The 16,041-nt window shown below is 40.5% G+C and overlaps 1 protein-coding gene across 1 annotated transcript in view; it reads right to left on the bottom strand.

Annotated features, from left to right (window-relative positions):
• Smp_165260 (nedd-4-like E3 ubiquitin-protein ligase) overlaps nucleotides 1–10,370 on the bottom strand; it is a 35,933-nt gene extending 25,563 nt beyond the window's left edge. Inside the window, exons 1-5 of the mRNA XM_018789091.1 lie at nucleotides 10,324–10,370; nucleotides 9,424–9,589; nucleotides 9,114–9,389; nucleotides 8,967–9,082; nucleotides 6,138–6,208 (exon numbers count right to left, since the gene is read on the bottom strand). Of these exons, the coding sequence (XP_018654569.1) occupies nucleotides 6,138–6,208; nucleotides 8,967–9,082; nucleotides 9,114–9,389; nucleotides 9,424–9,481 (521 nt within the window). The 5' untranslated portion in view covers nucleotides 9,482–9,589; nucleotides 10,324–10,370. The remainder of the gene's footprint in view (nucleotides 1–6,137; nucleotides 6,209–8,966; nucleotides 9,083–9,113; nucleotides 9,390–9,423; nucleotides 9,590–10,323) is intronic.
• Nucleotides 10,371–16,041: the final 5,671 nt, after the last annotated feature.

The following is a 16,041-nucleotide window of genomic DNA, read 5'->3' as shown; positions in this document are numbered from 1 at the left end:
AGGTCATTAAGACCACTTCTAACCCAATTTCCTTTTCAGGTACCCCTAGAAGAACCTTTCCACGGTGTGGGCAACCGGGAAGTGATAACTGCCCTCATACCTCTAACAGCACTCAAGATCACTGTATTCATAATCAATCTCCTTCTTCAATTCCTACTATTCCTTCTACCTTGACTTTCAACACTAAACTTCCTCTTCCTGTTTCCTCCTCAAGTGTCACCATGGCCAACGATTCTAGTGAGCGAAACGCTGTCCCAGGTCTACTAAAACCTCGCTCCAAACTACACATTGGAGCCTTTAACGTATGTACTTTAAGTCAAATCGGTCAACAGGCCTCCTTAGCTAAAACCCTAGAATCTCGTACCATTGATGTATGCTGTCTCCGAAACACGCATACAGGATCCCAGTGTGGTCATTCACTTGACCTCACCTCGCCAAAATGGACAGCCAACGAAATACACCCCCCGTGTATCTGGCGACCCGTTGGCTAGTTCTCGTGGACTTGCAGGTGTAGGCATCGCACTAAGTACAAGGGCAGAACAGGCACTACTAGAACGGATCCCCGTTAACAGTCGCCTGTGTGCTGTCCGGCTAAATAGCTCCGTAAGAACTCGGAAGGATAGGGACACACATCGTTGCCTTTTCGTCGTTTCTGCCTACGCTCCCACTGACTGCAGCCATGATGAAGTGAAAAATGACTTTTACAGAAAACTCTCTGAGCTTCTTCAGAAAGCTAAGCGCTCAGACATAGTAGTCGTAGCGGGTGACTTTAATGCCCAGGTAGGCAGCTTAAATCAAACAGAAAGACATTTAGGTGGGTGTTTTAGTATTTCGGCTTAACGAACCGATAATGGTGATCGTCTGTTGCAACTACGCTCAGACAATCGTTTATTCTTAGCAAGCACTAATTTTAAGCATAAGGAGAGACATCGTCTAACATGGCGACCACCTGCACCAAACCAACTATGGACTCAAATAGACCATATTGTCATCAGTCATCGTTGGAGAGGCTCAAGAGAAGATTGTCGCTCGTATTGGAATACTTGTTTAGACTCTGATCACGCTTTAATACGAGCGCGCATTTGTCTGCGCCTCACTGGACGCAGGAAAAGTACACTAAGAAGACCGATCAGGATTGAACTGGAGAACGAGAAAGCCAAATGCGAATTCCAGAAACAACTGAGTTCACATTTAGGCAGTTCTGTAAACGAGACTGACCCAGATGCTGCTTGGAAAGACACACGAGCAGCTGTGGAAACAGCAGTAACATCTATTCGTTATTTAAACCATAGGGCTCCAAAAAACCAGTGGATTTCCTCTAAGTCTATTTCACTGATGGATTCGCGTAAACTCATCCCATCAGGCTCTGAACACGACGAAGAACGTAAACAAATTAGATCTAGGTTAACTAAAAGCCTAAGGAACGATCGTGAGCAGTGGTGGGCAACGAAAGCAAAAGAGATGGAAAAGGCAGCGGCTGTAGGCAACACCAGGCAACTATTCAGACTAATAAAAGAAACCGGAATTAAGAAGTCAAGTGTAAGTGAGACAATCTCGGAAAAAGACGGAACCCCTATCTGCTCTCAACCCAAACGTTTAGAACGATGGGCGGAACACTTTAAGGAGCAGTTTAGCTGGCCTTCAGCTACTGCACAACTACCCACTATTCCCAGAAAACCTGAATGGAACATTGAAGTAGGCCCCTCGACCCTACTTGAAGTTCAAAAGGCTATAAGTAATCTGAAACGAGGAAGAGCAGCTGGTCCAGATGGATTGGCTCCAGAGGTCTTTAAATATGGTGGTCCAATTGTAGCGATTAGGTTGACTAATATTCTGGCTAAAATCTGGGAGACGGACGTAATCCCATCTGACTGGTCACAATCTCTGATCGTCCCAATATATAAGAAGGGGCCAAAATCATCCTGTGATAACCATAGAGGGATTAGTCTGACTAACATACCATCTAAAATACTAGCCTCAATAATTATCGGGCGCCTAACTAAGACTCGTGAACTGCAAACACGAGAAAATCAGGCTGTCTTCAGACCTGGTCGTGGCTGTTTTTATTTTATTTTATTTAAACACATAAATATTGGTACAAGGAAGCACTAGATAAATATGCGCCACACAAATCTCATTCGATTTGTGTGAGGGCTGTGATACTGCCCAGGTGCCCAAACTGAAGCAGGTGGTTTTCTTAGGGGGCCACACCCCGAGCCTTTGACCTAAAGGTCTATTCCACAAGGCAGTGGAGCATCGTAAGGAGATGCAGTCCCATGGTAGCCGGTGACCAACAGCAGGTTCATACGCCATTCGTTCCTTCAGGATACTGGAGCCCATGTGCACCATTGGTTTGGAATCAGGGTTTTCCAACTCCCCTATGTGGATCCTCCACATCCACCAACCCGGTTAAAGCGCCGGACATTCGCTTTTCGTCCTCTCACTTTTGTGAACAACACCCCCGCCACGAGAAGGCAGTGAGTAGGACTTCCCTGGCAGAGGCTATATATTCGCGTGGCCATATGAGAGCATTTCGAGAGGGAGAGCAGACTTTCCCCACTCTCGGCCGTACCAGGGCATTTGGGGGCATCGACCACAGATTCACCATTCGTCAAGTTTTAGAGCACAGAAATGCTTATCGGCGTCCGACAATGATAGTTTCTCTTGACTTGAAAGCAGCATTTGACTCTGTAGACCGAGAGGTTCTGTGGCAGTGTCTGTCATTGAAAGGTGTACCTCAGAAGTACATAAACCTTGTGAAGGCTCTTTACTCGAACACTACCAGTCGAGTGAGAGCTTATAGTGAACTGTCATATGATTTTACAACCTCAAGTGGTGTCCGTCAAGGCTGTCCACTATCCCCATTTTTGTTTAATTTCATTATAGACCTGTTGCTGGAAATAACACTCTCGCCGACTGGATTTTCAGGAATTGATCTTCTACCAGGAGGTTCACTTATCGACTTAGAATACGCAGATGACATAGTCCTGTTTGGTGAAGACGCTGGCAAAATGCAGAGTCTTCCGTTAAAACTGATTAATAATTCCAGGATGTTTGGGATGCGTTTCTCCCCATCCAAATGTAAATTGTTACTCCAGGACTGGCCTGCGTCAACACCTGAACTAAGGATAGGGAGTGAAGTAGTCGAACGCGTCGACAACTTCACTTATCTTGGAAGTCTGATAAGCCCTAATGGGTTGGTGTCTGACGAAATCTCAGCACGGATTCAAAAAGCTCGTTTGGCTTTTGTCAACTTACGTCACCTATGGCGAAGGCAAGATATCCGTCTATCAATTAAGGGATGAGTATACTGCGCAGCAGTTCCCTCTGTTCTACTTTACGGCTGCGAAACATGGCCATTAAGAGTTGAAGATACTCGTAGGTTACTAGTATTTGACCACAGATGTCTTAGAAATATTGCTCGCATCTTCTGGGATCACCGGGTAAGTAATAGTGAGGTTAGATGCAGGGTATAAGGGAATGATGGTAAATCAGTTGATGAGATCATGAATCTTCATCGACTGAGATGGTTGGGCCACGTGTTACGTATGCCTGAACACCGATTACCACGACGCGCTATGCTGACTAGTGTAGGGGATGGTTGGAAGAAAGTTAGGGGCGGCCAAACCAAAACATGGCATCAGTGCTTGAAGTCACTAACTTCTAGTCTGAGCCATGTTGGTAGATGCAGACTACCTGGTTGGGGTCCGCGTGACTATCGTAACCAATGGTTGGAGACTCTGGATGACATGGCTCAGAATCGATCACAATGGTGTAGGTGTATACACTCTTTATCTTCCCTTAAACTATGAGATTAAAATTGCTTCATAACTTTTTTCCTTCCTATACTATATCCTTATATACAACCTTTCTTTATATACTACCACCACTAAATTAACTATTTCTATGAATCCGGTGTTCATCTTGTTGTGCTAACGAGGTATGGCAACTTGGACCGATGCATATATGTGCCTGGTCCTACGTTGTCGACTGATTGACTGACTGACCTACTAACATGGCTAAGTCCAATTGTCAGTGACTTTATAGACTAATGCTATATTTTAGTTTGGCTGTCCCTAGTTTTCTTCCAACCTTCTGAACAAGAAAACCGCCCGTCGAGGTGGGTGCTGGTTGGGCATACGTAACACATGTCTCAAACACCAAAGAAATAAAACTATTGGAAATTTCGTATATCAAATGATGCTCCATGAATGATTTACTCTAAAATACAGTTTAGAATGGACAATAAGTTTGGGATGTATATTACTTCGCTTAATTGAATATTTATACTAACGCTAATGAAATAGTCATCGTTGAAATTTTCACACTAATGTAGAAATCTAGTTTGACAACGTATGTTATCAGCAGAGTTGATAAGTAATTCAAACGTGAGTATATTAACACTATTACGCGGTTAATTTGCTGTCACACGACGCACTTTAAGGGTGGAAGGTATGGTTACATTACATTTATTCAACAACGGATTTCTTAGAAACATCGTTCATTTGTGGTGGAATAATTAACTAAATATTATTGGCAATCGGTGTGAAGTTCTAGAAGAGGTTTAGTAAGTCAGTAATTTTTTACACTTGTACTGAGATGGTTGAACTATGTATTACATATGACAAGCAACCGTCTAAACCAGAATGCGGTTTCGACTAAATGAGATCTAAGTCAGGAAAGATGTTTAGGATGGTCAGACCAATATATATTACCAGTTTATAAAGTCACCAAACATTACCGAGTTATGTGAGAAAACCAATAGACTTCCTGGAAAGGGATAGTATCTATGAAATGATAGGATTTAGTGCTTGGTGACTCCATACGACATGACCCAGAATCAATCACAATAGTGCTTTAGATGAATTCACTCTCTGGATTTTTCTAGATCTCGAATATTTTATTACTCGTCTTTTTTTTTCTTCTTTAGACATCTAATTATTTTTACATTTTGGTATTTCTGGACGTTATTGGATTATGTATCTCTCTGTTGTTCATTTAGTCTCATTTATGCTTAATATAGTGAGCGGCCTATGCTCCTCGACGAGGGGTAACAGGTGTAAGTAAGTAAGTAATGCTTAATATATGGTCCTAATAGAGGGTATTATAGCTGTGTGGAAACATTACTTACTTATCATGCAAAAATGTCTTTTAAAATATTTATTTTGTTTACACATTACAGATTCATTTGCAAAACTTGTAGCATATTGTATGATGGTGTAGTAAATAGGATTTTTAATTGACTTGTTTATGCAATTAAACCATATTATGAGCTGAATTAAAATGGATTTTGATTAGTTATCAGACATTTGATATTCTTCAAAAAAAGAGACACAGATTTCGGTGAATTTGAGATTACATAGTTGACTTTTGATAATTTGGTTTGACAACAGGCATCCCAAAGCTCACGATCTATGGACCGAGAATTATTCCCGATTGACATTATGTGTAGTAGTAATTTATGGCAGAAAAAATCAGGAACAGTTTTATTTATCCCTGAAGTCGTGGAACGAATCGTTGTAAAATGTTGCTTTGTTATTGTGTCTAAAAATTAAATTTTCACCTCTGATATATATTGTAATCTTTTTTTAAAAATAAATAATGCGCTAACTCCACGTAAGGTGTCTACTAATTCTTTAATTTACTGTTTATTACAAATTGTACCAATCACAAAAATACTACATTAATTAATCCATTTTACTGATACTTTTACCAATGAGTTTACTCAAGCCAACTTGACAAATAATGCTCATATTTATTATTAATTACTGATGAATATTAAATTTTTAAAATTTCTCTAAACACCACTGCTCTTCTCGGTCACAAAAAGTCTTGCTTTTTTAAATTTCTGAGTCGAAAAATGACCAAGAAGATAAATTAAACATTTAAGATTAAAAAAACTACGTATTTTCAACTGATAGATTTATATGGGGAAAAACAACATTGTCAGAATCATCGTCTCGAACACTACATCGCCTGAACCTCGCGAATATATTCAAAGACAGCATGAACAGTGGGAAAATAACATCATGGCTACTAATGTGTGCGGAAACTAGATGGTTTTGCCGAGTGCAGAGCAAGATAAACATTAGATAACAAATTAAAAAGCTCAATTAGAGACAAATTTAATAAGTTACCTTTGATGCTGAATAGGTGTAGGGTCTAATCTGTTCGAACTAGAGGGGACTTGTGGTAAATTGTCAAGCACCTGGGAAACAAAAATAACATTGTACACAATCATTATAGCTGTATCACATCAATACTAAACTACATAATAGTCAAAAGTAAAGCGACAACATATGTACCAACTAGTGAAAAAATGCTCTCTATGACTGGTTTATCCAAACTATATGCTAGGGATTAACCAAGTGAACAGTGAATTGAACAAAAAGGTGATTCAATAATTATAAGTAAATTCATACATTAAGATGGAGCTGTCGTCTATTGGATTTGGCAGCTAACTTTTCACAAGTCACGAGTTCGAAACTTATTCTGTCTACCTGAGTTTTAATTGCATGCTAATGCCAAGGCAAAATATGTGATGTGTTTTTTTTTTAGTAAAGTAGAGCCAGTTACATACTATTATTGGGAAATATTTGAGGATACAAAACTTTTTGTGGTCATCCTAAGCGGATTATATAATGTGGACGTACCTTTGTATGTAAGTACATATTCCAGCACAATTCTCTGAGTCACATTAGTCGGTTAAAAGAATAAATTTAGCACAAGGCTCGCGATTACCGAGAGTCTAAAGCTTAAACCGACGAATCAGAAATAGATGGGTAATAACCAAGTTCTTACCTATGTGAGCCAGTCTGATAAAAGTCGTGCATAGAGCCCAAGGAAAATGATACACATTGTTATAAATTGTTTTGATACAAAAGATCATATGAGTTTCTAGATCAGAGAATATAAAACAACTTGTAATTTTCGGATATATGTGTTCCGTACAAAAGAAAGTGAATTTATCTAAAACTCTTTGTTTAATTTGTAACTCATATTACTGAGAAACAAGTATGCCAGGGAAGTTCTACTCACCGTCTTCTTGTGGCAATACTGTTGTTTACGAAATTGAGAGGACGAAAAGCGAATGTCCGGCGCTTTAACCGGGTTGGTGGACACAGGAAGTCTACCTAGGAGACTTGGAAAACCCTCATTCCAAACCAATGGTGCACATGGGCTCCAGTATCCCAAGGGAACAAATGGCATATGAATCAATCGTTGGTCACCGGCTACCATGGGACTGCATCTCCTCACGATGCTTCACTGTCTTGTGGATCAGACCTTTAGGTCAAAGGCTCCGGGTGTGGCCCCCTAAGAAAACCATCTGCTTCAGTTTGGGCACCTGGGCAGTATCACAGCCCTCACACAAATCTCATTTGATTTGTGTGGCGCATATGTATCTGGTGCTTCCTTGTACTAATATTTATGTGTTCAAATAAATAAATAAATAAAGTATGAATCAAACACTGATTACTAAGTTTTGGACAAGTTGATGTATTGGAGTTTCAAAAGCAAAAATGCTTTATATTTTCAAAGGTAGGTAAACACTTCTGAATTCCATACATCAATCAGAAGTTCAGTTAATCATTATTTCTAGTAATATTTAAAAACATACCAAGAGTTATCATATTGTTAACTTAGTACCCTTATAACGTCAAAAAACCAAGCCCAGGTTGGCGGTCAGATGTTGTTGTTTATTTAGATGCTTCAATAAATTTATTAACAGTACTAGTCACGTACCCTGAAAAAAACTACCACCCCCTACTCTTTTAAAAAAAAAACGTTTATTTTTCGACCAACTTTAAATAACCAAAGACTATTACCGGAGATCCCGTGATTTAGTTAATTTATCCACTAACAACGTACTTGTTTTCGATAGGGAAACCTTTTTAAACTGAGCTAAAACCACTGATAATCTGAACATACAAATGGCTTTGAAATTAGTGTTTCTCCTCTTATTTTCATACAAGCTCATTTCCAACTGCATCTACCTATTACATACCTTCATTTCAACAATGATGGACTTAAGGAATACAAGCTTTGAAAGGCGGAAGCGCTTGAAGTACGTGTGTGCTTAGAAACGATTGGGATTTTATACAGCTGACAGCTATTCATATAATTACGCTTTCAAACTTTTAATCGACAACTTCGACTTGCGAGGTCAGGTAGCATATGTAACCCATCTTGATACATTACATGAGTTTGTAAATGGTCATTTAGCACCGTCTACATACCAACAGTCTAAATATTACGACGCAACAACTAACTGATAAAATACTGGGATGAATAATGACCAAATTTTTTTAACCGATGTAAGTGAATGAATAATTAATTGATGAAACAGTTCCAAACTCCAAACGAACAGATACAGAGGGCAAATAGATACATAATGGGAGGAATTGATTTACAGTAAAATAGTTTGCCAATATGGTTTGACCATGGGTTGTTTGTCAGATATCATTAGGTAGCACTGACCAATGTTACACTATGAAACCAGTTAACATAATGGTCTGGGTACATACCAACTCTTCTCATAATTCATACCTCTTGAAGATATATATATATGATCAAACGAAGACTGAGTTCACAACTAACAGTTTGACCAGAGAAGAAAAGCATGCTAATCTGATGTTGAACCTATAGTGTCCTAACAACTGGTACGGAGTGTCTAATACCTCTAGGCAGTATCTTAAGGCAAATTCTGTACGTAAATGAGTGCCAAATGACCTGTCTTTTAGGGACAACTATCTGAGTAATATAAACACTTAGCTAGATGTGCACTACAACTCAGATGTACGGAATAGCGTTTAGAGATCACAAATAGTGTTTTATTACAAATTAACACTTAACTGTACCCCATACGTCAGGAGCAGTTTAAAAGAATTTAGCTACGACATGAACAGAAAAAGATATAAGATACGTCAATACATAAATATTACATACAGTTAATTACAGTGACCTACATTATTTCCGTCTTCCAGATTTTGTACACACATGTTAAGCTTATCCAGCATCACAAATACTGATCCTTTATAATCACATCCTTGGAATAGGGATAACCTCAGTTTGCATTTAGAAACTACCATGTAGAAAAATAAATGTAGACTTACGAATACCGTTATGCTCAATGAGTATAGAGAAGAGATTGATGGCTGCAACCGCAATTAACACATCAGGTCCTAATTTGAAATGATTAAAGACCTTTATTTGGATGATGCTCTTCGGAGATGCAATAACGGAGATAGACTCATTCCATGTAGGATTCCATGTCTTACGGCAGACTTTGGTCTTGTAAACAAAAGTATTGTCAACTAATAAGTCTGCGAACAAATCACCGCTTTTGCTAAATAAGCTTTTACACGACGAAGAAAATGTAGCACATTTAACTAAAACACAATATAGACGTAATGTGTGACTAACTTGTGATTACTAACTGACTCAGTCTTCTTGAGAGAGACGTATCACATGCTGTAAGCATAGGGACAGAGAGGACTGTACAAAATGCTAACTAGTGTACTAAATATGTATTCAGATTTGAAGGACGCTTTTCAGGAATGAAACATGAACTTCGGGATTCTTCGGATAACTACAAAACGATTTAAAAAATTAATTATAATGAGCAGTAATACCACTGACATTAGCATTATTTTCACTGAGTTTGGTAGGAAAACCTTTGAGACGAGTAAGTCATAAAATTTATAACCTTATAGGTAATAATGAAGCGACCGAGAAAGTGATCTAAGGTAACAGGAACTTTGTATTGTTCCTTCGAATTCACTTTGGGATATGAAGTTTTTTGGTAGTAACAAGCGCAACTCACTAACCAAGTACAGGTTTATGCCGTGACCCGGTCGGGCAAACCAAAGTAGGCGGAGCATGGTCGAATTTTAGACCTAGTGGCTGAAACTCGAATGTCTGAACTACTAAAATTCATAATTAAAACATATTTTCTCTGAGGTAGGTGTTGTCGGATCTTGCTACCATTAGATTCCACGGTGTCCGATTATTTCGCGAAAGCTAATAGATAGTTATGGTCAGATGGTGACTAGGGCTGGTTTGAATAGAACGGTTTATGACACTCGACTCTTAGAGTGGCAAGCCTCCCATCAATGTCTGCGGATAATCAGTAAGTCACTCTGTTAGCTTAAAAGTCAGATAGGGGGTCTTAGATTGTTATAAATGGAAGTAGTAAGATATATTATGAGCTATTATGATAACTTAGACCGTTATAGATTTTGCAGCGAAATAACCTTAAAATCTAAAAGAAATTCGTGGGAAAAAGTTACTATGGTTAAAAAGTAAAGAGTAACCATATAATACTCGGAGAGCCCTTCGTGATCCAAACACTATTCATAGCCCATTCAGTCGCAAGCGTTGAATGGTATGAAGGTCATGTATACACCGCTCTACTAACGTTGAAGTTTGAATTTGAGTCCCCAATTGATTTCGTGACTCGCCTTTAGAAATGCTCCAGTAAGGTATGTCCGGAAGCTACTTTCGTTACAGTCTACGTGAAATTTTAGATAATAGTTCTCAAGACCCCTAGATATTTTTAAACTTAGGACTTATTTGAAGAGGAGTTACGTAGTTCGTACGAGTAGTCTGCAACGTATCTCACATAAACCGCTTTACACTTTGAACTGTTGAAAGTAAGTCTGTTGTTATCCGCCCGACTTTGAAGTCGAGTCAAATCCTCCTGAAGTGCCAGTTTATCATCTTGTTGGTAAACTTCTCTCTGAAGTAATAGCTCAGACGATACTTACTGAGAAAGGTCTTATACGTTAATTAAAATGAGAAGAAGTCCTAGCATTGGACCTTGGGACCACAATGAGACATTCTGAAGCCTGTGAAAAAGTTAAGTTTACCCTAACCGTAAGAAGTCAATAATGAAATGAAGCAACTTCTAAGAAGTCAAGGTGTGTCACATCGACCTCCTTGCGATCAAGAATTGTTTTCCATATGTTCATCACAGTCATCACATTGGTTATACAGGAGTGGCCCTTCCCGAAATAGTGTCATTGGGATGGAAAGTAGTTTGCAGATAACGAGTAGTCACGCGGATGGCCATGTGTCGAGGGCTCTATATTTCTTGAAGGTACTGAGAGAAGTGCTAACAGCCTCTAGCTTGAAGGTTAGCTGCGTTGAGCTCCTTCGAGAATTGGTTTAATGTGCTCTAACCTCCAGCTCTCTATGACCGTGACAAGGCTTAGAGAACGTCAGAGCATCATACCAAGCGGTATTAACAACTTTGAAGCCACTTCTTTCAGTATATAATGAACCATATCCAGGACAGAAGTGTCCTTGTTTGAACGCTGCAGTTTCTGATACACCAATCCACCGCTCATGTTGACTCCGCAGACCCCTCTTAGGTTGCAAATGAAAATCTCGCTGATGTAATTCACATGTGATAATTGAAATGTTTAAAAACATTTTTGGCTTCAGAAGCTTTTGGAGATCACCGTCGTTGCTGGTTCGGCGATAAGAACCTAACAAATGGGAAACTCAGGCTTTGTCTTGTCGAATAGAGGCTGCATGACGGAACGAGCCTTTCGGATTAGAGACAATTTTAATGATAAGCTTGATCTGATACTCCTTGAAAGTCGATATTTTTGCTCTCTACACATTTGGGCGAGGCATGACCTGATTGCATACTATGTCATAATCCCTAAATATGAATAAACAACACCATGATCGCTATTTGCTAACGGCTGAAGGACATTTAGACAAGCAATATTCTAGGTCGCATGGGTGACTACCAAGTCTAACGACAAAGATCCTCAGTTAAAACCATGACGTGTTGGTTCAGATGCATGCTGTACTTAAGCATGCTCCATTACTGTCACCAGGGGCCTACTATCGAAGGGATTTTCAAATCCGGCCGTGGGCATCCCCTTTCAACTGATATTCATTGCATCCAATTCTCCTAATGTCAGGGATCTGTTATTTTTACTCCGTAGTCGAATGTGCTCCAAAATAAAGTCATCAGCTGAACAGAATAGGCTACAATAGATGACTCTGAGCGTTGAGGATACAACGGATACTCTAGTTTTACAACTAGCAACCAGTAGTATCTTCTATAATCGATTGTTCCCGGCCAGAGGAAATCAGAAGTCAGACGAGAAGAGGTAGGAAAGATATATTTGATACGTTACCAATATATCGAGGAACCTTTACTATAAGCTGGCTATAGAAACGTAGGAGCAGTGTCCCACGCCGAGTTGAAACGTGATCTGGAACGGATGCATGACCGAAAGCCTTCAGTTAAACAAGTCCACCTAAACAACGTGGTCAGCATCCAATGTCGAACACTTAGAAAGCTATTGATTTTGGGGAATTATTTACAGCTACAGATCACTCCCCCCCTAGTGGGGTAGTGATGCCCCTAAGACGTGACCAGCCAGAAGTTTAAACCCAACGAGTTTGTCGTTGGTAAACACTCTTCTGATAGCTTGCTTCGTTTAGCAGCGTCTGGTCGTCTTTCCTTAAACTAAGGGACCAAAATGTACAACGTAGCAATAAAGAAATAAAGTACAATGAAAATTTCGGTTCCTTGCGAAACTTCGTCGTTCTTTTCCAGCCGTCCTGGAAAAGAGGGAAAAATAAAACGTGCGAGTGCATGTCGAAAATACACTCGTACTTGCGTAAGGACACAAGATGAGCGGGAAAAAAAAGAATAAACTAATACACTTACAAACAGCGTAAAAGCGATCGGAAAAAATGGGTTTTTTTTTAAATATAAAAAATATATATACGCTCAAAAGAAATAAAAATGTTTTGTTTTTTTTATAAATAAAAAATGAGCATATTAAAAAAAGTTTTTTTATAATAAACAATGAAAGGGTAATTCAAGATAAAACCTGTGTCCTACGTGCAATATTCGTTAAGATGTTCTGGAAATCTTACTCTTCTTCCAGAACGTGTTGTTTTAGGTTTTTCTGTCAACGTTGACGAAGTATCGAGGTGTGTGTCGGTTGTCTTGTGGGGTACTACAGGTGTAGTAGCTGTGTCGTTTGCTTGTACCGAAGGAAAATCGACGTAGCTAGGGTTTCCTTCTAAGTACGCTGCTTTGAGTCGATCGATACTGATGCTATCGTTCGTACCGTTCTTATCGACTACATAGTACTTAGGTTCACGTTGAAGAACTTTGAAGGGTCCTTCGTAAGCTGATTCGAGAGGTCGTCGATGTGAGTCTCGACGAACGAAGACGTGTGTACTATGTCGTAAGTCAGGTTGAACGAAAACATTAGTTGATTGAGGTCGAGTGTGAGCAGGTTTAACTGAACGCATAGCGTTTGTAAGCCTACTCATGTAAGAGTTTAGATCCATGTTCAATGAAGAAGCTAAAGGATCCACGAATTCTCCTGGGAGTCGGAGTGTCGTTCCGTAAACGAGTTGAGATGCAGTGTATCCAATGTCAGCTTTCACTGCATTGCGGATACCTAGCAAGACGAGTGGAAGAGCGTCTGTCCATCGTGAAACGTTTGTAGCTGATAATGAAGCTTTTAGTTGTCGATGAAAACGTTCTACCAACCCGTCTGCTTGTGGGTGGTAGGCGGTCGTTCGGAAGAGAGTGATTCCTAACAGTGAGGTCAGACAACGGAAAAGTCCAGATTCGAACTGGTGTCCGCGGTCTGTAGTGATCGTGGAAGGGCAGCCGAAATTTGCTACCCATCGTTCGACGAAAGCGCGAGCCACTGTCTCAGCAGTAATGTCCTTAATCGGTACTGCTTCTGGCCATCGAGTAAAACGGTCTACGCATGTTAGGAGATATGAGTATCCGTTTGAGTCGGGTAAGGGTTCTACCAAATCTAGATGGACGTGGTCGAAACGAGCGTCAGGGGTTTTGAAAGAGCCTAAGGGACATTTGTTGTGTCTTATGACCTTAGATTTCTGACAGCTTACACAGGAGCGTGACCACTCCCTCACGTCTTTATTCATGCCAGGCCAGCAAAACCGTTCGGCTATAAGTTTGACTGTTGCACGAGCACCTGGATGAGAAAGATTGTGCAACGTATTGAAGACGTTGCGTCGATAATGTTTTGGTACTATTGGACGATCCCTACCTGTAGATGTGTCACAGAGTAAGGTTTCCTTACCTGTTCCCATCTGCTTAATACTTAGTTTAAGAGCTGTCGAGGATAACTCATGCTGAAGATCAATGTCTTCTTTTTGAAGCTGAGCGAGTTTAAGAAGGTCGATTCCCTGGAAACTGTTCAAGGAACTTATTCGAGACAAGGCGTCTGCGACTACATTGTTAGCTCCAGAAATGTGTTGTATGTCTGAAGTAAACTGCGAAATGTAGTCGAGTTGTTGAGACTCTCGCGGTGAGTACTTGTCTGAAGATGAACTTAAAGAGAAGGTAAGAGGTTTGTGATCGGTAAAAAGTGTGAATTCTCTTCCTTCGATGGAATGTTGGAAATGCCGTACAACACAATACATAGCTAGGAGTTCCCTATCGAACGTGCTGTACTTAGATTCCGCGTCTAGCAACCGTCTCGAGAAAAATCCTAAAGGTTGTCAAGAGTTGTTAACCCATTGTTGTAAGACTCCTCCGATTGCTGAGTCGGATACATCTACGGCGACACCAATGGGCGCTTGAGTGTCCTGATGAGCAAGCAGGGTTGCCTTAGCGATATGTTCCTTAACTGTGGAGAATGCTTTACGGGCTGTGTCGTCTAAACTAATTGATTTTGCATTTCCACGAAGTTGGTCGGTTAACGGTTTCATAAGGGATGCGCATTTGGGTATGAACCGTCTATAGAAACTTACAAGTCCGTTAAACGTTCGCAACTGTTTGATCGTGGTCGGTTCTGGGTAATCCAGATTGGCCGCCACTTTGCTTCTAAGGGGTCGGATGCCTTGGGCATCAATAGTGTGTCCTAAGAAGTCTGAGGAGTTGGTTCCGATTTGGCATTTCTGAATGTTGACAGTAATGCCATGCCTTTGGAGTCGATCGAAAACAATGTCCAGATGCTTGAGATGTGATTCTCTGTCCGGACTTGCTATTAGACAGTCATCAACATACGCATGTACGAAGTTGAGACCTCGGAAGACGTCGTCTATAAACCTTTGGAAGGTTTGAGCCGCATTTCTTAAACCAAAAGGCATTCGCAAGAATTCGTAAAGACCGAAAGGAGTGATGATGGCGGTTTTAGGAATGTCGTCGGTTGCCATCGGGATTTGATTATAAGCCTTAACTAAGTCGACTTTCGAAAAGACAGTTGTACGTTTCAAGGTAGCTGTCAAATCGTGAATATGAGGCAGCGGGTAACGATCGGGAATGGTTTTTGCATTCAGACGCCGATAATCACCAGTTGGCCGCCAATCATTGCTGTCCTTTTTAGGGACCATGTGCAATGGGGATGACCATGGACTATGCGATGGTCGAATTATCCCTAAGTCTATCATGTGGTCGAATTCGTTTTTGGCTAACCTAAGCTTTTTGGGAGCGAGTCGACGGGCTTTCGAGAAAACAGGTGGTCCTGTAGTCGAGATGTGATGTGTAACATTGCTGGTTACACAAGGCAATTTCGATTGCGGTTGGTATATCCCGGAGTATTTGTCGAGTAATGATTGATATAGGGGGTCTATGGTGTGCTTAATCGTGACTGGGGATAACCTGCAACCAGAACAAGGAGTTACGCAAACAGATAACTTAGTGTTTCCGTCTATTAACCTTCGTGAGCGTGTGTCGATGAGTAGATTGTGGTATCTTAACAGGTCTATACCAATGATTGGCATAGAGACATCTGCAACCACGAAAATCCAGTGAATGGGTTTGCGTAAACCCACGTTAAGGTAGACGTACCTTTTACCGTAAGTAGCGATCGGCTTTCCGTTTGCCGCCTGTAAACTGAAAACAGACTCGCAAAGTCTGTCGTTGGGATTTGCTGGAAGAACGTTAACTTCTGCGCCGGTGTCGACGAAGTAGCGAACTTTCGTAGTCACATCTGTGACGTATAACAGACGGCTGTGTTCGCCGGCTACGGTTGCCGTCAACGCGTGCCGGCTGGGAAGTTCCCCGAAATCTTATTCGTG

Source organism: Schistosoma mansoni, chromosome W (assembly GCF_000237925.1).
Source record: "Schistosoma mansoni strain Puerto Rico chromosome W, complete genome".
Lineage (NCBI taxonomy): Eukaryota > Metazoa > Platyhelminthes > Trematoda > Strigeidida > Schistosomatidae > Schistosoma > Schistosoma mansoni.
Note: the sequence above shows the minus strand (reverse complement) of the source record. Positions and strands in the feature narration are given on the sequence as shown.